This window comes from Lepisma saccharinum, chromosome 22, assembly GCF_977018435.1.
Source record: "Lepisma saccharinum chromosome 22, izLepSacc3.1, whole genome shotgun sequence".
NCBI classification, from domain to species: domain Eukaryota; kingdom Metazoa; phylum Arthropoda; class Insecta; order Zygentoma; family Lepismatidae; genus Lepisma; species Lepisma saccharinum.
The window spans coordinates 49,518,671-49,545,796 of NC_139250.1; the positions used below are offsets into that span (position 1 = coordinate 49,518,671).

The window sequence follows — 27,126 nt, forward strand, 5'->3', positions numbered from 1 at the left end:
AAAAAAAAAAAGTGAACAATTATATTTTGCATTGCAGAGCATTGGATATTAAATAACATACCCCCAAAAAATCTCTGCATTATGCGTTCTGTAAAAAAATTGCCCTACGTGCCAAACTGCTGTGTTAAGTAAACATTTTCAAAAGCACTGTCGTACTTGTGTGCCGGGAAAGCAAATATGTGCGACCAAACTGTGCTCTAAGTGTGGAAAAAATATTTCTATTGCCAACTTCAAGTTGTTTTTTTTTGACACGTATATATATTATTATTTTTTTAACAGAGGAAGAAAGTCCGTGCTTCGGAAAACGCGATGATGTGCGTAATAATATCTTCCGTCTCCTGCTTAGACTTGTACCAATCTACTGTGTACCGTCTTCTTCCCTGCCTCGACTCGTCCAGTTCGTCCAACCTCTCGTTCAATTTTTCCCCTGCAGCCGAAAGCAGAATGTTGAGATCACCGCACCTCAGGCCGCTGATCTCCCGAAGATTGTCCTTGAGAACCATTTCACAAGGGATGCGAAATTCCGGCGTCGTTCTTGCTATGATTAGAAGTTTCCCTACATCCTCACAATCTCCGTTTACTGCGTGTTTAAATATTTTACATAGTAGCTCGGGCGGCAAATTAGTTATACGAGACATGTTGTTATTATTATTATTTTTCACTCTATGTTATTTATATACCCTACCCCAATTTTTGTTTTGTGTTTATGGCGATGGTGGTAGAGTGCTACACACGTAAATTTGCCGTTGCTTAGAAACGAATTTTCGTTTCGTCTCCCTCTCTCTTAGCATCATGTGTTCTACCCTGCTCGATAACCTTCGCTATTGTTGCCACATTGTTATTCTATTCCTGGACACATTCGTGCAAACATCATTGAAAAGAATTGAATAGCGCTCCAGCTCGCGGTTCCCACCGTTCGGTAGGGACGCTAATGTGGTAATATAGCACGGCGTAGTGCTTGCTTCTTTTATGCAGTGCATGTTCATTGGCTAGCTAGTAACTAGTGTTGCCAACTGTAATAATGAAGCACTATTTCTGTCATGGAAGGGGAAAAGGCAGGTAAAGTGGCGGTGAGTTTTGTTGGATTGGAAGCACCATATTTTTATTTTATACTAAGTATTTGACCGGTTTGACGTTGTGTGCGTGTATTGCGTGTGTGTATGTAAAAGTGTGTGTTTGCTAATGAACGTTAAATTCCATAATGCCTCCAGTTCTGTCGAAGTTGAAATCAAAAAACCTTGCATAGCCAAGCTCGGGAAATTCTAAGCAACGTGCACGAGTTCATGAAGGAGGAAGCCAGTCATGGTGTTAGCATCCCAATAAAGCATTTTGGCAAGAGAGCAGCGAACAGCAGGAACAAATTGTTCATATTTCATAATTTTAGAATTATTCAAAATAAATAAATTATGTAGCTCCAACATCATTTCAACTCTGGCTCCGGCACGTGCTCTTGTAGAAATTGCATAGAGGAGGCTGTCATTTTTGCTGCTTAATGCGATACATATTGTTTTCTGTGTTAAAATTGCCATGCTTTGATGGGTGATAAGCCTATTGAAAACTGTGATCGAGCGAGATATTCTTTTGCGCTGAATAGTATTGAAATAGCATAAGAAGTCTTATTATTTATTTTATATTTTGATGTTTTAGTTAGGAATATATTGATTTTCAATTTTCCGTTGCTGCGTAATGACCGGGGGGGGGTCGAAATAGAGCGGCATCTGCCGCCACCTCCCAGGGAGGCAAAATGACTAGCGCCGGCCCTGGTTATTGTTGTGGAAGCCGGCATCCTTTGTAAATGTACAACAAAGGCAACCGACTGTTGCCGATCTCAGAGAGGAAATAATAATAATACTGCTTCAGGAGAAGTGTTATGGTGCAATTGTAGCGGTTTAACACGTTGGCATGTTATTATCTGCCGTTGCAGTTCCATACCAGTGTATACGGGTTTTGGAAGTGAAAAGTTAAAACGCCACCAGTGCATTAATGCAATGAAAAATAATATATATATTTTTTTATTTTGTTTTGAAATCACTCAAATAAGGAATCGTATGAAGAAGCCTTTTTTGCAGCATTTTTGGTAATTTTACTTATGTGTTAGTTCATATTTTGCGAATTTTTAGTCCATATGTATGTAGCTACATACAAAGTCACTTGTTAGTACATATTAATCCTAGTCCTGGTATAATGCATGACGTTTAAAACTCAACGTTAGATAGACCTGAATTCTCTAATTTTATTGTTGTACGTAGCAGCTGCGCATCGGCGCACTGCAGCGATTTTTCTATCTGCTCCATTAGCAACACTGCTTCTTTAGTTGTTTCGCACATCGCACGGCAGAATTATCTGCGCTGGACTCTACCCAGTGCGGCGACCTGTTCACCCAGTGATGCGTCTCTGCTCACGAACCTTTCGAAAGCTGCGTGCTCTAACTTTCTGTCTGTTTCGTGACGTGCATCCAGATCCGTCTGCGTGGTGTTGTAAGCAATGTCGTGATTTTTGCATGCGGCGTCCAACGGATTCACACCCTTGTCCCCTCTCTCCAATTTTTTCTCAAGTTTGGTACCCGGTCCGCAGTACTGGTAGCCAGGTAAAAGTACGTGTTCTCGAAAAGTTTGGAGCAATCCAAATACTAGCAACTGATGAAACTGTACGATGGTCTGGACATTGCAACGTTCGCCTCGGAAATAAAACCACTCGACGATTGTCGTGAAAATTCAGTCGTTGCGTTCGACGACGCCATCCTGGAAAATCAAAATGAAATTCGCAACTTTTTCACGCAAGGTCGTCACAAAGGAATGGATTGTTTTTACCTAGCTCAAACGTTTTCCAAAATTCCAAAACAGTTAGTACGCGACAACGCTAATTTCATATGTTTGTTTCGTCAAGATCACACCAACCTCAAGCACGCGTACGATGACTACGTAGGCGGAGACATGAACTACAATCAATTTTCGGAACGCTGCTGCTTTTCTTGCTGGAACGGTGATGAGTTCGGATTCGTGACGATCGACATGACGAGGAAACCCAACGACGGAAAATACAGAAACAAAATCAACGACTTTCTAAACGTTGCAACGTTGTGAGAAACGACGTTTATTTATATACGTGCGAAACAACTAAAGAAGCAGTGTTGCTAATGGAGCAGATAGAAAAATCGCTGCAGTGCGCCGATGCGCAGCTGCTACGTACAACAATAAAATTAGAGAATTCAGGTCTATCTAACGTTGAGTTTTAAACGTCATGCATTATACCAGGAGTAGGATTAATATGTACTAACAAGTGACTTTGTATGTAGCTACATACATATGGACTAAAAATTCGCAAAATATGAACTAACACATAAGTAAAATTACCAAAAATGCAGCAAAAAAGGCTTCTTCATACGATTCCTTATTTGAGTGATTTCAAAACAAAATAAAAAAATATATATATTATTTTTCATTGCATTAATGCACTGGTGGCGTTTTAACTTTTCACTTCCAAAACCCGTATACACTGGTATGGAACTGCAACGGCAGATAATAACATGCCAACGTGTTAAACCGCTACAATTGCACCATAACACTTCTCCTGAAGCAGTATTATTATTATTTCCTCTCTGAGATCGGCAACAGTCGGTTGCCTTTGTTGTACATTTACAAAGGATGCCGGCTTCCACAACAATAACAAGTACATATACTGCCACTAGACGATAAGCTGCGCGGCTTTTTCTTTTGTTATGAACCAGGGCCGGCGCTAGTCATTTTGCCTCCCTGGGAGGTGGCGGCAGATGCCGCTCTATTTCGACCCCACCCCCCCGGTCATTACGCAGCAACGGAAAATTGAAAATCAATATATTCCTAACTAAAACATCAAAATATAAAATAAATAATAAGACTTCTTATGCTATTTCAATACTATTCAGCGCAAAAGAATATCTCGCTCGATCACAGTTTTCAATAGGCTTATCACCCATCAAAGCATGGCAATTTTAACACAGAAAACAATATGTATCGCATTAAGCAGCAAAAATGACAGCCTCCTCTATGCAATTTCTACAAGAGCACGTGCCGGAGCCAGAGTTGAAATGATGTTGGAGCTACATAATTTATTTATTTTGAATAATTCTAAAATTATGAAATATGAACAATTTGTTCCTGCTGTTCGCTGCTCTCTTGCCAAAATGCTTTATTGGGATGCTAACACCATGACTGGCTTCCTCCTTCATGAACTCGTGCACGTTGCTTAGAATTTCCCGAGCTTGGCTATGCAAGGTTTTTTGATTTCAACTTCGACAGAACTGGAGGCATTATGGAATTTAACGTTCATTAGCAAACACACATTTTTACATACACACACGCAATACACGCACACAACGTCAAACCGGTCAAATACTTAGTATAAAATAAAAATATGGTGCTTCCAATCCAACAAAACTCACCGCCACTTTACCTGCCTTTTCCCCTTCCATGACAGAAATAGTGCTTCATTATTACAGTTGGCAACACTAGTTACTAGCTAGCCAATGAACATGCACTGCATAAAAGAAGCAAGCACTACGCCGTGCTATATTACCACATTAGCGTCCCTACCGAACGGTGGGAACCGCGAGCTGGAGCGCTATTCAATTGTTTTCAATGATGTTTGCACGAGTGTGTCCAGGAATAGAATAACAATGTGGCAACAATAGCGAAGGTTATCGAGCAGGGTAGAACACATGATGCTAAGAGAGAGGGAGACGAAACGAAAATTCGTTTCTACGCAACGGCAAATTTACGTGTGTAGCACTCTACCACCATCGCCATAAACACAAAACAAAAATTGGGGTAGGGTATATAAATAACATAGAGTGAAAAATAATAATAATAACAACATGTCTCGTATAACTAATTTGCCGCCCGAGCTACTATGTAAAATATTTAAACACGCAGTAAACGGAGATTGTGAGGATGTAGGGAAACTTCTAATCATAGCAAGAACGACGCCGGAATTTCGCATCCCTTGTGAAATGGTTCTCAAGGACCATCTTCGGGAGATCAGCGGCCTGAGGTGCGGTGATCTCAACATTCTGCTTTCGGCTGCAGGGGAAAAATTGAACGAGAGGTTGGACGAACTGGACGAGGCGAGGCAGGGAAGAAGACGGTACACAGTAGATTGGTACAAGTCTAAGCAGGAGACGGAAGATATTATTACGCACATCATCGCGTTTTCCGAAGCACGGACTTTCTTCCTCTGTTAAAAAATAATAATATATATACGTGTCAAAAAAAAAACAACTTGAAGTTGGCAATAGAAATATTTTTTCCACACTTAGAGCACAGTTTGGTCGCACATATTTGCTTTCCCGGCACACAAGTACGACAGTGCTTTTGAAAATGTTTACTTAACACAGCAGTTTGGCACGTAGGGCAATTTTTTTACAGAACGCATAATGCAGAGATTTTTTGGGGGTATGTTATTTAATATCCAATGCTCTGCAATGCAAAATATAATTGTTCACTTTTTTTTTTTTAACTATTCTCTATGACCTTACTTGTTTTTTTTTTTTCGCCAAATTATATGCTTCTAGTCTCCTATACAATACAATATACGAACAATATTGTCAACAGTATCATATTTGAGCAGGTCGTTTGTCACATAAACACTACAGCTCACAGGTTGGTAAAATCTGACATGAAAGCAGATAATACGCTTAAGTCTTATTTATATATATAATTTTCACGGGCGTACAATATTGTCAACAGTATCATATTTGAGCAGGTCGTTTGTCACCTAAACACTACAGCTCACAGGTTGGTAAAATCTGACATGAAAGCAGATAATACGCTTAAGTCTTATTTATATATATAATTTTCACGGGCGTACAATATTGTCAACAGTATCATATTTGAGCAGGTCGCTTGTCACCTAACCACTACAGCTCACAGGTTGGTAAAATCTGACATGAAAGCAGATAATACGCTTAAGTCTTATTTATATATGTAATTTTCACGGAGGTACAATATTGTCAACAGTATCATATTTGAGCAGGTCGCTTGTCACCTAAACACTACAGCTCACAGGTTGGGAAAATCTGTCATGAAAGCAGATAATACGCTTAAGTCTTATTTATATGTAATTTTCACGGGGCGTACAATATTGTCAACAGTATTATATTTCAGCAGGTCGCTTGTCACCTAAACACTACAGCTCACAGGTCGGGAAAATCTGACATGAAAGCAGATAATACGCTTATGCCTTATTTATATATAATTTTCACGGGGCGTACAATATTGTTAAGAGCGTTAGTTTTTGTAGAGCTCTCTTTTTCCATCTTTCCTCTGTACAGTGAAGCTGTAGAAGACACAATTAGCTAACCTAGCATACAACATACCTTCCTAATTAATATGGATATTGTCACACATTCCTCTTATTTTATACTGTTGTAAATAGAAAAGATTATGTACGGTAAATGTTTTGTACATTATAGGAAAAAAATGCAAAATATCCCCCAATTTTAATTCGAATTTTATCGAATTTTTACATATTTCCACGCCGCCACATATTGTCCTATTTGCTTCTTTTACTTGCCTGGCTTAATTAACTCTCGCTAATTAGCATTTTTTTGGAAGAAGTCAACTAGAACAACATATGGCGGTATGAGAAATATGCAAATCAAGGAACATTTTAGCAATATATGGGCCCTAGCAATTAGCTTTCTCGACTAAGAGTACTCTTTTAAACGTCTTCTGCTGATCGTATTACTAAACGAGGACGTTTAAAATGTTTGGGTGTTGAAAAAGTTTGACCCTACTTTTTATTTCTATTGTTTGCTAATAGATGGCGCTAATAGTACCCCCTCCCCTCCCCTCTCCCCTCTTCTCCTCTGCTGTATGACAAATAGCACAAACATAAAAATCAAGATTTTGGAGAGCAAAACATAAAATTTGCATGCATCTGATGTCGAACCAGGAACTTTTATCTTTCGGGGAGTCAACATTATTTTTTTACTCAGTCGTCATATAACATGAACACACGCAAATATTCACATGTGCTTTTTATTATTTTGTGTTCGGTAAGTACAAGTATATTCTTACATAAATTATTGTTTAATTTAATAAATTGTAAACTCGGAGCCTGCTATACTAACACTCCTTCTATGTTTCATTATACTATTGAAAGCGAATGTTGCGTGCATGCGGAAATAACACAGAAAAAAAAGCGGATGGAAGCAATTTAAAATCAGTGGAGCAAGGTCAGTATTACGAGAGGCGTAAAAACATGTGCTTTCATTCAACTTCGAAAAATAAGAATAAATGTGTGCATACAGAACACATATGCTTTCTTTTCACAGTTGTAAAAACATATAAATTGTATATGAAGTAAGTTACGGGAAGGCTCTCTCTTTTATGTCTGTGTATATGTTGTACAATTAGGTACAAGTTGTTGTACAATTAGGTACAAATTGTTGTACAATTATTTTCCCCAGTTGTCCAGTTGGAGTTGGGGGCATAACACTGGTATTATTTGTAATCACAGTGCTTACTCATGTATTTTGTTTAATATTTTATTTTAAATTTACTGTCAGAAACTAGTGTTGCCAGTTCCTGGATGTAGGTTTACCTACTCTGTTGGTTGTCACTGTCAAGCTTCCAGTATTCGTACAGCATAAAAAGCTATAACCCCCCTCTCAAAATATATACATTGTATACGCCAAGATGCTCAATAGCCTAGCAACACATCATGAAAAAACATGTCAAGAGAACCCAGTGGGTTTATAAGTCAGTGCTGCCAATTCCTATTTGTAGGTTAGCTTAACCTGTGAAAGATCATATAGTGGAATTTTCTTCGGATGGGTAGGTAACACCAACGAGCCTAAAAAAAAAAAACATCCAATAAAATTGCCAGATGTAAACAGAGGGCAATAGACCCCCCTCATAAAAGGCTACAGTAAACCCACAGTGTCGCCAACACTAGGCCCCCAACAGTATTGCCAGACATAAAAAATACATGGACCCCTCAGGCCCTTTGATGAAAATTTACAGTGAAAAAACCCAGTAGGTTAACAACACTGTCAATCTACGGTAGTGTTGCCAGATGTAAACAGAAAGCAATAAACCCCCCTCATAAAAAGCTACAGTGCCCCCACAGTGTTGCCAACTCTGCTCTCAAAATGTACATCATAAAAAGCTACGACGAGCGTCATAATCTTGGTGATTTTTTCGGGTAAGGAGTTGGCAACACATGCCTTACGAGAGAAATCCATTAAGGCGATCGAGCCCCACTTCCGGTTTGTGAACTCTCAAGCAAAATTGTCAGTTCCTTGCTTTTTAGGTTAGGTTAGACCAAAAACCTTGGTGATTTTTTCGAGTAAACTGTTGTCAACACTGCGAGCCCCACCGAGCCCCAAATGTTGACTTGGTACCGGGCCACTAGGTCTACTTAGGTGGTTTGCCAACACTCTCTAGTTAATAATGCTACATATTATACACACACACGCACACATATACTGTGTTGCCATCCATCTCTCTCTCTTTTACGGCAGTGTGTGTTTGTTACCGGCTCTCCTTGCCCAGTGTGTGTATGTTACGCCAGTGTATACATTGGCTAAGCCCTTGCCAAGTAAGAAGAAGAAGAAGAAGGGGTGTAGGTAGGTGTTGGCAACACTGCGAGAAAATGGGGCTTATGCCTTACAAGAGAAAACCATTAAGTCGAGCCCCACTCCGAGCCCCATTTTCGGTTGGTGAACCGGTCCACCACCACTACTTACTGCCTACCCGGTTGCATACCAACACAGGCACATCCGACACATTGTCATGGTTGTAGCACGGAAATGGTACGTTTCCGGACATGGGTTCCCTTTCCAAATATTGTCTACTCAGTCCCCTCTACTAGCCCTAGGAAGGGGAATTTCCGAGCACCCTGTATAAATTAATTTAATTACTATGTAACATAAAATATTGAATATGGTGTCCTATTCAATGAAATAATTAATTGCCCCAAACAGCCGGGGTGGCTCAGTCGGTAACTAGTCTGACTACCATGATCAAGGTTCCGGGTTCGGTCCCTGGCCGGTTCACATCCGGGAACTTTTCTAACGTTGGAAGCGGCCCCGGCGCCCACCCAGCGTCGAATGACTTGGGTACCTGGGAGAAACCCTGTTGGGTAAAGGCGGTCAGGGGCGTGATGCTGATCACATCAATCCCACTCATGACCGGATGAAGAAAGTGTGGGGTTTTAAACCCACACCCCCTATATACCTTCATGGCATGGTGCTAAGCACAGGGGAGCAACAACAAATATATTTCATAGTATTACTAAAAATATAGAAAGTAACCAGAAAGATGTACAAACTGATACACTGACCAATACTAATAAATCTTAACGGGATTAAAAGAAAGTAATTAAATATATAATAATGCAAACCAATTACAATGATCATTTCCAAATGTCTGTGTAAATGAAATTATAACGAAATGCATAAGCGCTCTCCCAAAAATGAGATAAATGAGAATAAAAAATAGGCCTATTTTTAGTTATTAACAAAAATATATTCTAAATATGCAACTTTGTAAAAAAAATTAAGACTTAATAAGGTTACTAACAAATCCCAAAGTTGAGGAATGAAATAAAAATATAATAAATAAAGTAATTAATGCAAAAATACTATTGTCATTAGCTCTTGTAGTTTATAAACAGTGTTTTTTTAAAATACCAAATGATTTTATAATTCATACAACCTCAGAACGCAATTGTATCACCAATAACTCCTAAAATAATATTATACTTAAACTACCATTTGTCAATTAATTTCAATTATAAATAATTCCTGTTATATTATTTTATTATTAGTAATATTACAAATGAAACTTCCACGACCAATAAGAATTCTATTCATTACACAAACTATTATAGTATGACTTACTGTATCAACATTTTAAAAATCCAAATGCTTTTGTTTATATATGTTTTACTTTTTCAGCCATTTGTATTAGATATTTTGACATAAGTTACAGTACATACAATGTAGCTTCAAGTGTACTGAAAACAATGTATTTTACCCCAGCTTTCTGTCATTATCTTAGCTGAGTTATTATAATTACTGCAACTCGTCCATTGAGAATGCAAATGTTCTACCTCGAAATCGTAAACAAATCGAGATATTTTGACTGTGGTCTATTTAGGATGGAATTGTTTTATCTATAGCTAATATCGTCTGATGCCTATGAACGAATATTGATGCATTGAAACTTTCTTGGCCCCTGTTAGAATTTGGAAGCAGCCACGAGAGTGCAAACTCCAACATTCAATGAAACTTGACAAGAATTTTCTCAACTAACCACAAGCGCCATCCGAGTATGAGATAAACTAGTTGCATTCTAACCTCAGTCACTGGTCTTCGATTCATACTTTTGTTGTTAACAGACAAAAAGTATGAGTAATAGTGGAATCAAATTAGTTGATTGATTTCCCAAAATATGATTATTTTTATTTAGCTACAGAATAACAAATTTAAATGAAATTGTTCCATCTCCATCTCGTTTCCAGAACGCTAATTCTATCTTGCAGATAGAACTCTGGCATCCTCAAATCAAAGCTAGTGTTGCGTGCAATTATTCTATCTAAATTATCAATTACTAATTACAGCATAAGTACATAACAAAACAACTACTTCTTTTTAGAGAGGTTTCAACGTATCAGCCATTTCAATGATACTAACATGCAGCGCAATTGTGACAAAGGTTAATTAAATATATCATGTCATACTTTAAAGGGCTCTCCTGTAAAAAACACGAACCCACTGCAAAGTGGTTAGCACGTCGCGCTACAACGCCAGGGGTCCCAGGTTAGAATCCCGGTCGGAACATGGATGTTTTGAGCGTTCATTAATGAAATTCATCCTATCATCACTCATACCCATCTTCGGAAATTAATCAAAGGGGGCAAAAAATGGAACGAAAATATAGCAATCAATCAATCAGTCTCCTGAAGAAATGAAATATTGGGCATAGAACGTTTACATTCTCAGTGCACAAGCTGTCTGCAGAGGCCAAAAATGGCGTAAGTCATGAAACAAAAACGACCGATATTTTCAAACGAATTCAAGTTCTAGAAAAATAATGCGTTTAGAACTACCCCTACGTAAGGATTACAACAACAAAAATATTTTTTTTTTAAAAAAATATCTAATGACCAGCGTTGGACAATTTGGTACTGATTCGCCCAGAAACTTTCCACAATATCCAAGAAACGTAAAATTTTTGTTAGAAGGTGTATAAAAACATAACTTTCATTCCTTGTAGAAATAGAGCATGTTTTTCCAATGACTTTCAACATCAAAATATTTTGGTTCCATCATGCCCACATACTGACCTTTCAGGTTTTGTGAACCTAGGTTTTCTACTTCAAAAATTAGGCTGCAAATATAATCCGATTTTTTTTTAGATTTTTATAAAATATTTGAGTGCTGATATACCTTTTTCCTGAAATCTTAAAATGTTATTGAGAGTTGTATATAATTTCAAAGAAATGTGATCATTGGTTAATCAGAGAAAAATTTAATGAAGAGTATATTTTGCTGAGAATTTTAAGAGTGACAGACAACAGATATTTAATGAAATTTTAAAGTGCTCAAAAATTAAATAGTTTGAGATACAGCGAAACAATTTCAGGGGGATTATTTCATTCATAAGATAATGGTATGCAAAAGTTTAATCAAAATCCCATATGGTGGGTAAAAAAATGCATGTTTTTTGCATTCATTTGATGTGCAATGACGCGTAAGTGAGTTTTGGATACATACCACGAAGTTTAAATAATAAATATCTGATAAATTTATTTTGAAGTTTCTCTAATTTTTCGACATCTTTCTTGAATTGTAGGTTCAAAACAACTGAGGCATGTTCGAGTTTAGAAGATTATTACTTACCACATAAACTTTGAAACTCGTCTTCCTTGTTAGAACAATGATATTCCCCGTCACAAATCTGCTGTTGGTATAAACAATTCCCGCTGTGGCATTCATATTCATCTCGTCGACAACGGCCGTTATTTTTAACACCTAAAGCAAAGGAACATATGATATATATATATATATATATATATACACACACACATGACTATTAGATTATCCCTATTATCCAATATATAAAAATTTCTGAGTGTCCATTCATCAATTTCATTACATCATCACACATCCCCATCTTCGCAAAGTGAAGTGACACAAAAACGTGAAGTAAAATAAAGCAACTCAATCAATCAATCAATAAATAAATACTTATCCCACAAGCAATATGAATACTGTATATTTCAAAATTCCATTTAATGTGGCACACTGGTGTTTAGGACGACCGTATACGGTTGCCACAAAGGAAATCCTTCTTCTCGTGTTCCTGATGCTCTAAATAATTTAATAAACTGTTATTTCGAATACGTCCTTGATGCCAGAATGATAGAAGAATGTAAGAATTGTATACATTTTAAGTAATAGTATAATAAACTGTCTTTGGAAATTCGACCATGATAGCACAATGGCAGCAGAATGTCTGGATTGTATATATTTTATAGTTCACGCTTCCTCCGCTAGTAGCGCGACAGTCGGTCGCCGTAAATGTGGATTATATACACTTCGTTCGTAGTTTCGTTGAAATGGCAACCGAAAAGATACTTGGTCCCACTGACCAACCACGTTATAACGCATTGTTTGTTGCTGCCACCGCCGCATAGATTTCATTCACATTAACTATTATTTTGCGATCGGTCGGTGGAAACGTGCGTGCACGCGAAGTAGTCGGATTGCGACATATTGCTGATTGATTTCTTGTCTTCTTGCCTTTCGCGCAGTGGAGGTTTTTAGGGGATGCCAAACTGGAGCGTTTAAAAGCTTAGCTACTGTTATTTTGTAGTCATTATGCAGGAATTAAATATAAATATACCTATTAAAAACGTATATTTTATGGTAACAACATTGATAATAGTGTCCAGAAAAACATTTCGTGATTATAAACGACCACAAAGTTTAAATTACGTCTATTACGAAATGTGTACTGATACCATTCGAAAGAACAGCTGAAATAATTTTAGCGGATGTATAATTGTTTCCGTTAAATACAAAAATACGTATATGGCATAAAAATAAAAGAATGAAAAAATGAAAAACAATCTTTCGAATGTTTGTGTGTTATTGTTGTTGTTAGAAGCACATTGTGTTACTGTTGATGTTTACTGCATGTTTAGGTTTGCATTTCAGTTCAGTGTGAATTCTTTAGCGTTAAGAGATTTATGACGAACCCACAGGAACGTAGTTCGTGTGTACTAGAATACCATACAGTTCATGACAGTCACAACACTCCATGTGTTATGGTATTCCAGTACATACCAAGTACCTTCCTGTGAGTTCGCCATGAATCTCTAAACGCTACAGAATTCACATTGAACTGAAATGCTAACCTAAAAATCCAGAAAACATCAACAGTAAAGAATTTGCTTCTAACAACAATGCCATTTACAATAACTCATTAACATTCGATAGATTTTTTCCTTTTTTAATTATTTTATTGTTATGCTATCTATTATTGTAGTTAACACCAACAATGGCACATCCGGTAAAATTCTTTGAGCTGTTCTGTCGTATGGTATCGGTATAAATTTCGTGATATATGTATAATTAACATTTTGTGGTCGTTTATAATCACGGAATGTTTTTCTGGACACGCTTTATATACCTTTATCTGTGGTAACACTTAAAGTATTCCAGAAATTGTCCAATTAATTTTCGTCATTGCAACGGTAACTGTATAAAGTAAGTCTTGAAGCTTTACTAGAGACTAATGATGAGACGATTCTCTTGGGCTATCTACCAGGTGAGTTGTGGAAAGGATTCCAAGCTTTCGAGAGCTAACTCCACTTCTTCTTGAGGGCAAGTTCAGGAAGAGTTAGCTCCCGAAAGCTTGGAATCGTTTTCCGCAACTCACCTGGTCGATAGCCCGAGAGAATCTTTTCATCAGTAAATATGTAAATGGTAATGTTCTTTATTGGAGGACGGTGAAGAGTAGGAGGACCGGCTTAGACATTTTTTGCAAGGGGGGGGGGGGGTTCTGGGTGAAATATAGGGCCGCCATTTTATCTTGTGTCCCTCGTGCTTGCGCGTAGTGTTTAGATGTATTGTAAAGATGAATCCGACATTACGAATACAAACTGCAAGAGGAATATGATAACTTCAAGTTTACATAGCATTACTTAAGTATCATATTACAAGTTTGTAATGCTTGAGGGACAAAGAAAGCTCTCAAGTCAATATCTTACTTAATTTTGTGAAAATAAGATCGAAAATATTATTGCAATTATTTCTTTACAAAATGAATGCTACAATTTACAACATTAAGTAGCGCAACATCCACAGTACGTAACATGGTGAACATTTTCGTTAAGTTCAATACAATACAACCGAGTAGAGAATTTGTGACCTATCCACTTCGTCAAAGCTTGATCGCATTTATTGTGTACGTTTGGCTCCTGCATATTTCTAAATTGATTTCAAATCCTTGATTTGAATTGATTTCATGCTCAGATTACAAACGTAGACTAATTGTTTGGTTTGATTTGCTGTTTTAAGTCCACTTTATGCACAGTAAGGCTAATCGGGACTGGACCTACAGTTTAAAGTGGGATCCGAACCACTTGTGCCTCCACCGGGTATCGAACCCGGGACCCCTTGATTACAAGGCAATGACGCTACCACTGCGCCATGGGGGAGGCCCATAGACTAATTGTTATATCATAAAGTATTTACATCAGGAAATCACTGTGATATGTTTTGAAATGTCTTTTGTTGCTTGATAATGTTTGTTTCGGTCTATTTTATGTTGCATTATCCAGAAACAAGACGAAATGGAAGAGCTTAAGAAAAATATTTAGATTTGTTTTACGCTCTCGGTATTAATCTCGTATGACTTGCGTCTCAGAAGCATAGAATGCCAAAGTTACATTTGCAGATGTAGCAACAGAAGTGGCAACGATTCTGATTACATTGATGTGTAATTAATTTTCATTTAGTTTTTATGATCTAATAAATTAATTTGCACTATTAATCTCAGGCACGAACTAACATCACATTTCAAATCATTTCCCACCGTTCTGGGTGTAACAAATTAATTATTTTCCCTAAATCTTCAGTATATTAGCAAATTATTTTTTTCATTTTATCTTCTTCTAAATATATTAAATTTAATTTCCTTTTTTTTTCTCTTGTAATCATCTAGTAATACACTTTTGTTTAGTAATTTCTACTATTACTTTGTAAGGTAACTGCAAACGTCTCTCTTCGAAAAATAATGATAGAACTAGTACTAATTTGCAGGGTGTTGCAACCGTGTCATGCACACCTTTTATTCGACAGGTCCATTGTTTGATTACAGAGCCCATTGTCTTAACAAGTTTTATCCCATTTATTCGACATCGCCAAACGGATGAGGGGATAGTTACCTTAAATTAATGGCCTGGCATCTTTCATCAAAAAGTAATTCATCAAAAGTTGATCAAGTAGCAACTTGAAGAATGTATTGTGTCTAATTGCTTTCTACAAAACGTAAACAATATTTGTTACCTTAATCACTTTGCATGTTTCCATTGAACCACGTGGGGAAGTACAACATTTACTTCAGAAAAGGAATAGCAATATTGCAAATAATCTTTTCAATTCTAAGCAAATGTTTATTACTTTTCAGAGGTATTTTGTCAAAATGTCCGTCTTTCAGTCCAGGAACATTTATGCAGCATGAACAGACCTTGTTTGATAAGACCAGCAGCACACCAGATCCGACATAACACGACACCATGACAAACGCAGAGAGGGGGCTGATGGGGCTACAGCCCTTCATTAATTTTGAGAAAATTAACATTTTGCAAATAAAAGCAGTGAATAATTCGGGAGAAAACAGAGTGGTTAATGCAATTCGCCGTTAAAATGATCGCCGATTGCCGTTTTTTGAGTAAAAAATATAATATATAGGCTACCGTCCGCCTAGAAACCAAATATGTATTATCCACTTTTACAATTCCAGACCCTCCCAAAAAAGTATCCTGAGTACCTTGGTGCAAGACACGACGAGTCATTTTTGTTGCAAACAGTCTCATTAATGGTTCAACAGGAGGCTCTTATGGGCAGACGCAAACAGGACAAAATATTTGAATCGAGCGGCGTTGCAAATATTTGCGACAAAATAAAAAAGCCCCTGAAATTTGGTCTCTTGAAGAGAGGCTTGCGACAAACGATCTGCGCCGCGTGAAATCATTGTCTTCAGGGCACTGCCAGCGTGTGATTCAACATTGTCGTTGGACTTCACCGATTATATTTAGTTTGTGTTTTGCGTCATCTCTTTCACTAACTCCAACGAAAGTTAAGTAGTGTTAATCTTGTAAAATTATAGAACTTGTCCTGATTTCCACATTTCTAAAATTAAAAAGCCACACACGTTTCGTTGTCGTTTATAAGATGCGTCCAGCAACTACGAGCAGTAGTTGCCAGGGAGGGGTTGGTGGGGATCATTCGCCCCCTTTTGTTCCAGTATTCCTTAAAAAGATCGTCAAATGCAGGAAAAGAGTGCCAAATGAGAACTGACCCGCCCCGTAGTTAGTGAGGGACCATGTCCTGTCGAACTATGAAATAATTTAATATGAAACTAAAAATACCTACGAAAATAACATTGACGATTTTTCCGATTTTGTCCTTGCATAAATGAAGGGGCTTGTTGTGGAGACAGGAAAGCTCCACAAGTTTGCAGTTTACCATACTGAGAAATTTTAATTTTAATAATCACTGATTGAAGGCTACCAGACATCCTGATTTAGTTGGAAAAATCAATTTTTAAATCCTTGTCCTGACGTTGTAACTGCAGTTATGAAACGAGAATGTTTCGGTTATTTGGCTAACTCATATTTACTAGTAGATATGATATTTATTTTAATAATCATTTCTAATATGTATAATTTAATAATAAATAGAATATTTTCTAAACATAGAATTTCCATGGTTGTTCAATAGTCCTGCATTACAAGTAAATGAAAGGATAGATTCGAAAACGTTACTTTACGGAGCATATACTATTCGAATACTTCTGAGAATCTATTTTTTATATAAAATATTTGTTGGTTGTGGACAAAATCCACGCAGCAGTTAAAAATGTATCAATTGGTTTTATATACATGTACGCACATAAGATTTACTCACAATTATTCCTTTCATAATTAATAGTTACCAAATTTCATTACACTTTTACAGAATTATATTCGACTTATTAAGATATTTTGTATAAATATAGATTGCTAAGGATGAAGGTGAAGTCAGTAAACAAGGCAGTGTCAGTGGCGCTTGATGTCCACTCCTGTACAATTCCTGTAAAAATGGTTCTCTGTAAGTTTCATAAAGTTTGCATTGAAGTATAATGTGGTTCGGAGTTGCAGTATATTTATTCACTGCACAAACAAACTGGTGAAGTCACTAAATTCTTCTTGTAAAGGTGAGCTCCTGCGATAGCGTGATTTAACCTGCAGCGCATTATAGTTGTGAAGGAACTTCGGGAGAGTTGAATCTGTTCAAATCAACATTCCTTTGGAATTCCTTCTTGTATAGAATAGTAGGCCTTACCGCATTGAGTACCAGTATTTGTCCAGAAGCTTTGGGAGTCAGTAAATAGTATTTTTTAGTGTGTGATTCCAAAACTATTGAGGGAAACTTTATTGAAAGCGGCCGTTGGATTGTTTGATTCGCTGCATATTTTGCCAAAGTATCTGCTATATTGTTCCCTTCCATTAAAGAATGTCCAGGTGTCCAAATAAAGTTGATATCATATCCCAATCTCGTTATTTTCAGTGTGAGTATTCTTATGTTAACAGTGTACCATTCCGTATGAAATGACCATGATGCAAACTGTAAAGAATTTAGCACAGAGGCTGAATCGGTTGCAATTAGAACTGAATTTAACTTCTTCTTTTGTACATAAAGCAATGCCTGTCGTATTGCAAAAGCTTCTGCAGTGTAAATGGACAGATACGATGGCAAAAGGAAAAATTTGAATTCTGCAGAAATATCACAGTAAAATGCTGCTCCTGTTTTTCCAGACGTTGATTTTGAAGCATCTGTAGATATGTGATATTCGTATTGTAATTTTCACTGTATGTAGTCATGATATATGTATATTATTTGAAATTGTAGGGATTGTCTTCCTGAAATCTCTACTTGTGTAGGCAGGAAAATGAATCCTCATTGGAGATATCATATTAAAGTAGTCTGTCATAAGACATGGTGCATTAGGTAAACGAATAATATTAGCCTGAAATTTATTAATGTCCTTATAAGCATAGTATAGTATAGGTAATCTGGATTTATATTTTGCTGTACGTCTGTTGAGCATCAATATCACACATTCCTGGCATCGTTTGATGAAATTTCGATACAAACGCAAAAGTTTTTCTTCCGTAATTCTTCCAAATTCTGCCCTTATATTGTCTCTCAGTTTGTCGATGCTATGAGGGTTATTTCGATAGACTCTATTTTTTAAGGTTCCCCACAAATAATAGTCAAATACGGTAAGATCTGGCGAGCGTGAAGGCCATAAACCTCTAGAAATTATTCTCTCATCAAACACCTCCCTTATAGCGTCCAAAGAATCAGCGGCGGTATGGGCTGTGGCCGAATCATGTTGAAAATACCCATATTGTCTCTCATTATCTGATAACAACTGAAAAAAACGGCGCGAGTATTTGTGTGCGGTACCTCTCTGAAGTTATTGATTCTTGAAATAAATGTAGGCCTTATTATTCTTTTTGCACTTACAGCACCAATTTTTACATCATGTAACGGAACTTCGTGTATTATTCGGGGTTTTTCAGTGCTCCAGTATCTATTGTTCTGTGAACAAACATGACCACGCAAGTGAAACCATGCCTCACCCGAAAAAATACTAACTGTGGATCAACAATACCATCTACAGAGCATTCCCTAACATTCGCTACGAGACTCAGCGGAAAGCGGCCCTGCATCAGCGCTTTTCTTTCCCGGTGAACGGTGTCCGCGACAGTCGCTAGAGTCAGCTATTAAAATTACAGTTTTCATATTGTGTACTAACCTTGACTACAGAAGGTGTTGAAAATGATGTTCCTCTTCTGCAACACATTCCTGGCATCTCCGAATGAAATTGGCATTTACACGTGCAAGTTCTGTACTGTAATTCTCCCTATTTCTCGTACAATACTCTCTTTTAACTCACGGATGGTGTGCGGATTATCTTTGTATACTTTATTTTTTAGATTTCCCCTTGTTTCTTTCCACTTTTATTCAGAACTGACCCTGTTACTCTAAACTTTTTTACGAGATTTAATATAGTGGTCCTATGTGGAACTGGAAAACCAGGAAATGTCGTTGCAAAACGTCGTCGCACTTCTCCACAATTCCTCTTTCCGAGGTAACACTCGACAACACATACCTTTGTTGTAATGTAAACTTTTGTGGTGCCATATTAAGCCACAATCTTCAACACACGGATATAACACAACACAACTTCCGAGGGAAGATTATACTGGCGTCAGTCTGCAACATCAACTTTCTGTTGATGATGAAGAAAGCGAAGGCAGGAGAGCGAAAAAACAGACTGTCGCGTACCGGTTCACCGGGAAAGACAAGCGCTGATGCCGGGCCGCTTGCTGCCGAGTCTCGTAGCGAATGTCAATATTCTGCAAAACCAAATTACAGAAATTTACTCTACTTACGTTGTCACGGCGCCGTAATTTTTCACTATAGAAACTCTGGACGGTTTTAATTTTAGTAGCTTCTTGGCTTTATTTGCTGATGATTTTGACATGCCCATCTCCTGTGAAACACGGAGTAGAGGTTTGTTTGGAGAACGTTCTAACGCTGCACCAATTTCATCGAGTTTTGTTCGGTTAGAATTCGTCGTTTTTGCTTAGGTGTTTTAAAATTTAACGATACAGTTTCTCGTAATTTAAGGACAAGATGTCTAACCGTATCTCTATGTGTAGGTGAAACGCCTGGGAATATCTGTACAAATTGCCTACACACGTCTCGACACGAGTCGGTTTTCACGTAAGTGTCATACATAAAAATTACTTGATCTAACGTGCACCTTGCGGCTTGCATTCCAATCGTCTCACTGACACAACACACATACACACTACAATAACACAAACAAGTAACGGCAAGTAACCAAGAATGAACAAAAAACTCGAATTCGGAGATTTCGGATTGCAAGGAAGGTCACGAGAACCACTGACTTTTAACGGTTTCGTCTGCAGCGTAATCTTGATACAGTGTTCACATTCGAAACCTCCCGTAACGCAACTCCCATGAAGCGTTTGGGATCGAACCAAGAACCTCTAGATTGAATTAGGTGATGTAGTTATTTCTCATTCATGTCTCAGATGGTTATCACTCGCTTGGCCTAAATGTGATAAATGCAAGAGGTTACATTTAAAGGAATGGCGATAGAAATTAACTTAGGTTAGATATGGGTTTTATACTCTCCATGACTGAACCGATATTGATTGGTTTAGAAAAGTATATTACTTGCCTTGCAAATAGATGAAGATTGTTCCTACACTTGTCCTCTCAAATGTCACTTGTCTGAACTCCCTGTCAGACATCGATTCAATCACACAACATCGTCCAATAACCGTTCTCCACTTTGCTTCTCTCTCATAATACGCAGTCCTTACTCTCTCTCGTATTCTCGCCAACTGATCACACCTCCTGACAATTCCATCACTCATGCCACATACGCTTTGAAGTCAATCACCCGACCTTTGTCTGATTACTTATTCAGCATTCCTATCTCTGCTACCTGCTATGCTAAGACTTTATATTTCTTACCCAATACCTTGGGTACTACGAGGGTCACTATTTATATTTTGAACCTAACAATAAAAAAAAACAGGAATTTGGCATTGAAAACTGCTTTATTGTATTTCGAGGTATTCTCCTTTATGGTCAATACACTTTTGCATTCGTTCGAACCATTTGTCAAAGCAATTTTTCCAATCTTCTTGCGACACCCCCATAATATGGTTTTTGAACGCATCAACGGCGTCTTCCGCCGACGAAAATCGTTGTTCACGCAATTTATTCTTGACATTCGGGAACAAGAAGAAGTCATTGGGTGCCAAATCAGGACTGTACGGCGGATGACCCACCAATTCGATTTTTTGACTGTTCATAAAGTCGGTTGTTAGACGAGATGTCTGACAGCTGGCATTGTCTTGATGAAGTGATCCGACGGCGTTTGTATGTTTTCCGTATTTGACCGAAGACCTCTAGCAAACAAATTGTTGTGTACCATTCAGAGTTGACCTTTCTACTTTCCTCTAAAGGCACAGTTGCCACATGACCAGTTTTCCCGAAAAAACAGGCGATCATTTGTTTCGATGTGCTTCGAGCGCGAACAACTTTTGTTGGATTGGGTTCATCTTGAAACACCCATACAGTCGACTGCTGTTTACGTTCCGGCTCATATGCATATATCCATGATTCGTCACCTGTTACAATCTTATATACGTATTTTGAAGCACCACGATTGTATTTGTTGAGCATTTGTTTGCACCAATTGACGCGAGCGTCTTTTTGAGTTTTTGTCAAATTTTGTGGGAGCCAACGAGAACATACCTTTCTCACTAACGCCCATGGTTGCCTCAATCTCACAGTATGTCACATGACGATCTTGCAGTATTAGGTTTTGCACAGCATCAATGTATTCTTGAACAACAACTGATTTTGGACGACCTTCGCGAATCTCGTCGGTGAGCGAATGGCGACCACGATTAAAATTGTTATACCAGCGTTTCACAGTGGCAAAGGAAGGGGCTTCATCGTCAAATGTGGAAGTAAGTTGATCGATGCACTCTTGTCTTGATAATCCACGTCGAAAATCGTAAAATATTATCGCACGAAAATGTTCACGAGTTAATTCCATTTTATTGTTGTCGCGCAATCTCCAAGGCAACATAAACAACACAAATCAAGCTATTAACAAAACATTTGAAGTACGTTATGGTCAATAATGCCAGACGATTCCGTGCAAACGTCAAATCGCGCCTAACTTCAATCAGTGTTGCCAAGGCTCAAAATATAAATAGTGGTCCTCGTATACGCTCCTCTACCCCCTAAAGTGATTTTCACTTAAATATGAAATATTACAGTTGTATTCCATATCGATCCTTTCTATGGAGAGATTTGTTTATTATAAAATATAGTGTACTAAAAATATTGTAATAGCATACAATTACCCAGAATATATGTGAATGGAATAATATAGGTCCTGAAAATATATAGATATCACAAGTCCCGATAGAAAAAAGAGAAGAAAAAATGCATGTCTGCCCAAAGCATATAAAAGGTAAACACTGGCACGTGAGTTTGTTATGCTAACTCGGCAATCTGCTCGTGCGCGTATTCATTGAGAGGCTTACGCTCCACACCTAAGATCCAATACTACATGATGACGTAACGAAGTCCGTGTATAGGCATGCAACACTCTGACACCACGTGAGAAAATTATAAAAGCATTGTTCTACAAGAATGGATCTTGTCAAAATTGATGTCTCAATGAGACACTAGCGAAGTAGTATGTAATTGATCCCGTAAACACTGACACTGCACAACACTATTAAATATTTTGAAGTTAATATTTACAAAATCAGCAACATTTGTGATACTCATCCGAGTTACACTTGCACACATATGTCATAGTATCGATGTAAATTTCACCGTCTCTTACTTTAGTGTATCATGTAAATATCGCTGTCGTTTTTATTTATAATATATGTCAACTATCACAGTAAATATTTAATTAGAAAACTTGAAGTTAATCAAAATATATACACTGTATCAGTAACTGTCCTTGAGTATGAGGAGCATTCAAATGAAACCCGGTCACTAGTGTAATCAGTGTATTAAGTGAAAAATGCAGTTATACACATTACACGTACTCAAAAATGTAGATACGCACAGTACACATACTCAAAAATAATCGCCAAAACTGTTTGCATATTTATCCCATTGCGACAAAAGCCGGTCGATACCATCCTTGAAGAAGCTAGTAGGCTGCTCTCGGATCCAGGCCTGGACCCGTTCACACACTTCGTCGTCCGATGCGAATCGATGTCCGCGAATAGCTTGTTTGAGAGTTCCAAAAACATGGAAATCACACGGGGAAAGGTCTGGACTGTACGGTGGATGTTTCAGCGTTTCCCACCAAAACTGTTGCACTGTCGTCTTCACCGCATTGGCCATGTGTGGGCGGGCATTATCATGCAGGAGGATAACGCCATTGGACAACATGCCTTGGCGTTTCGACTTGATGGTTCGTCGAAGGTTCTGTAACGTGGTTTGATAATTCTGGGCATTGATGGTGGTTCCCCGTTCCAGGAACTCGACAAGCAGTGGGCCCTTGTGGTAAAAAAAGGACATCATGACCTTACCAGAACTGGTGTGCACGGCCTTTGCTTTCTTTGGAGGTGGTGAATTCGAATGTTTCACTGCTTGCTCTGACGCTTGCTTTCCGGTTCAAAATGGTGACACCATGTTTCGTAACCTGTGACAATACGCGACAGAAAGCCGTATTCCTCCTCATGATAACGTTGCAGATGACTCAAAGACAGGCCCATTCGATTTTTCGGCTTTCGGCGGTCAGGGGGTAGGGAACCCACTGCGCAAAAAAATTTGCGAAAGTTCAGGTGTTGATGCATGATGCTGTGGGCGGTGCCCACGCTAATATACCCAGTAACCGATGGATGTCGTCTACGGTGATTCTGCGGTTGTCCAAGACTAAAGCATTCACTTCCGCAATCATTTCCGGTGTGATGACACGATGAGCCTGTCCAGGACGGGCACCGTCTTCCAGAGACTCGCGCCCCTCAAGGTATTGTTTGCGCCATTCCACAACACTTGAACGACTCAGACTGTACTCACCGTACACAGTTTTCATCCGTCGATACATTTCACGGCCTCCAACTCCTTCCGCCGCCAAAAAACGAATCACTCCTCGTTGTTCCTGCTTACTCGCCTGCATGTTCTGTACTGGACGATAACTTGTGTGACCACCTTCTCTTCGACATGATACCACACTGGCGCTATGCAACGTCAAATGGTGCGCACGCCTCAGTCTCTCGACCAATAGCTGGCGCTACCATACCCGCAGTTACGTGGTGCCACCGTACATGTACGGCACATTTAGACGCACTGACCGGGTTTCATTTGAATGTCCCTCATAATAATATATGTACATGAATTTATGTATTTGAAAATAAGAATATAATAGTGTTCGATAGATAAAATCACAGCACTAACATTTGTCCATAAAATTAAGGCTTGAGTGATTCTGATTCTCACAAAGAGTTCAAGTAAAATACCATAATTTTACTCTTGTTAACATCACTTAATAGTCTCTGCGTATAGCATTGAAGTTTCTTCTTGAACCAAACCACGTGTATATGTATATATTAGTTCCTTGTGGCCGTGAAAAAAGGTTTTACACTTTGATGCATTAACTTTTCAGCTACAAATATTGTCATTGATGAAAAACGTACAGTAGAGAACTTCATATCACATTGTGAATGTGAAGTATTTAGTTGTATGTAAATATTCCTTCAAATCGAAGTATGTATTATTATCAGCGTTGAATATTAGCCTCGCTACTACTTGACTTCAGTAGGAGTTAATTATAATAGAATGAAGGAGATCCGTGTTAAACGATTTGGTGCTTATCAACTGATTTCGCTGAACTGCGTAATTAAAATTGATGAAAGGTCTAATTGTAATTCATGTTTTCACGTGTCGAAAAATGAAAAGAAAAATCTCAGAAATAAAAATTTTGAGAAATTCACTAAAATGTTCGTAGATCAAAATAATTTCTCTGCGTCTCCAAACTTTTAGCTGGTTTTAGCTCTAGACGTTGACATCTGTGAAAAAGCTGAACTGAGGACTTACCATGGTTTCATAATATTGTTAAAATGTTCATTTCACCGTTAAAATTTGAATTATCTGTGAGGCAATTCAGGTAGGTTTTGGGAAGGAAATTTGCATCATATACCGAACAGGCATTTCCTCCTGATCGTTAGTGTAATGTTGCTTGTGAGAGAACTTAATATGTCGGTATGTGTATAGGTTTTGTTGAGACAAGGTCGCCTCTAAGTCACCCTAAGAAAGTAGTACTTGTAAATATTTCAAGTATGAAAAATCTTGTAGTTGAGGGTTGTTATATTTTAGGAAATGGAATTTTAAAAGAAGTACCGATTAATTCATAACATTCACTCTTACTAAAAATTACCCAAATTCTGATTAATGCCACCCTTTACACACCAAATATAATTACAATCTTGAGAAGAGAAAATAAATAAATATAACTACTAATAATTACTAAAAGCAAATTGAAATTTACATATGAATGGAATGTAATGCTGTAAATACTCTTGAAGATTTTATGAGTGTATACTGTATACTACTGCAAAATTTAAATTATAATTGATTTCTGAAAATATTTATAAATAATTGAATTGAATGAAATACTTTAAATATTACTAAAAAATAATGTGTCGAACGATCGTCCTTCTGTTAGTATAATTGTTAAAAACAACGTCATTAATAAAGATTAATTGTAAAATACTCAAATTGCTGATAGTGTCCATGACAATTGGAATACGAAAAATAATATTCTAAGAATCCGAAATTTTGTTGTCCATTATTGACTCTTTCTCCCATAATGATATTGTTATCAGTCTAAGAATATTCAAGGAAAATAATATACAATTGTGTATACAAGAAAAAAAATGGAGAGAAAAAAAATGGAAGTTGACAATTGGTAGTGTTCAACTATATATGTATTCACCTAACATTAAATGACATAAAAATGAAAACTTAATTGCAATTTATATTCCAAATGTTGCCAGATGAAGAAATATCGTTCTGAACGGACATAAAGTTGCACGTTCTTTTGTATCCTTGAAGTCGATAGACTGAGTTGAAAGAATGCTCTGTCGGCAGTTTATTCAGTTCCCCGGCTAATGTGGAATGTGAGATATCTGCTGTTTAATTTGTAACGTGTTGGTTACTTCATGTCAAAAGAGAATTTTGCCCCTGCCGACGTAGGGAGAAACTTGGTCCCTTACATTGAAAGAAGAACATAAATTGACAGTATTTGAAAATAAGATCCTTAGGAAAATCTTTGGACCTAAAAGGGATGAGGAGACGGATGAGTGGAGAAGGTTACATAATTTAGAACTACATAATTTATATTCATGTCCAGATATTTTTAGAATAATTAAATCAAGAAGACTTAGGTGGCAGGCAATGTGGCACGAATGGGAGAGGAAAGAGGAGTTTACAGGATTCTTGTTGGGAAACCTGAAGGTAAGAGACCTGTAGGAAGACCAAGACGAAGGTGGAGGGACAACGCTGAGATGGACCTATGGGAAATCGGTAGGGATGGAAAAGAGTATATAGAACTTGCTCAAGATAGGGAAAGATGGAAGGCCTGTGTTGCTGCAGCCATGAACCTTCGGGTTTAAGAAGACTAGAGAGTTAGTTAGTTAGTTAGATGTAGGGAGATATCGTTGCCGCAAGAAACAAATAGAATACCTAACTTGCATATTTCTTCAGTTGTTCTGTCTTTCTGAATGTAACTCAAGCTTCCCCATTGCTTAAAGAGGAAGGAAAATTTCCGTTGCATCCGAGTTGAACTTTATCCTTTTGCTAACGAAAAAACATTTTACCATGAAGGCATTTGAAATTGACTTTGGATATCGCTTCGAGAAGTGTGAAATACATGTGAGGGAAATTTTAAGTGGGAATTTTACAAGATGGGAAATTTCTACCATGCGGAAGAAAAAAAATAGGATATACTCTAAGAAACTTGATTATAACATTCAATAAACTAATTGAGTCGTATTTGGAATGAAGTATCCCAAATTAGATGGATCAATGTAATGTACATGTTTAATGAAAGATATTTTACTTCTTCAAGGCTGTCGTAATTCATCTAATGAATGTATCGTTAAATTATTAATAAAATCTGACAAGTGGTTGCTGATAACTCATGATCGTAGCTGTATGTGTAAAGTACTACTTATTCCTCCTATGCTATTTATTGAGTTATTAATCTTCATACT

General features: G+C 37.6%; 1 protein-coding gene across 1 annotated transcript in view; it reads right to left on the bottom strand.

Moving 5' to 3' along the window:
* LOC146004755 (uncharacterized) overlaps positions 1 to 27,126 on the bottom strand; it is a 393,261-nt gene that overhangs the window by 229,596 nt on the left and 136,539 nt on the right. Inside the window, exon 4 of the mRNA XM_083143730.1 lies at positions 11,888 to 12,019. Within this exon, the coding sequence (XP_082999856.1) occupies positions 11,888 to 12,019 (132 nt within the window). The remainder of the gene's footprint in view (positions 1 to 11,887; positions 12,020 to 27,126) is intronic.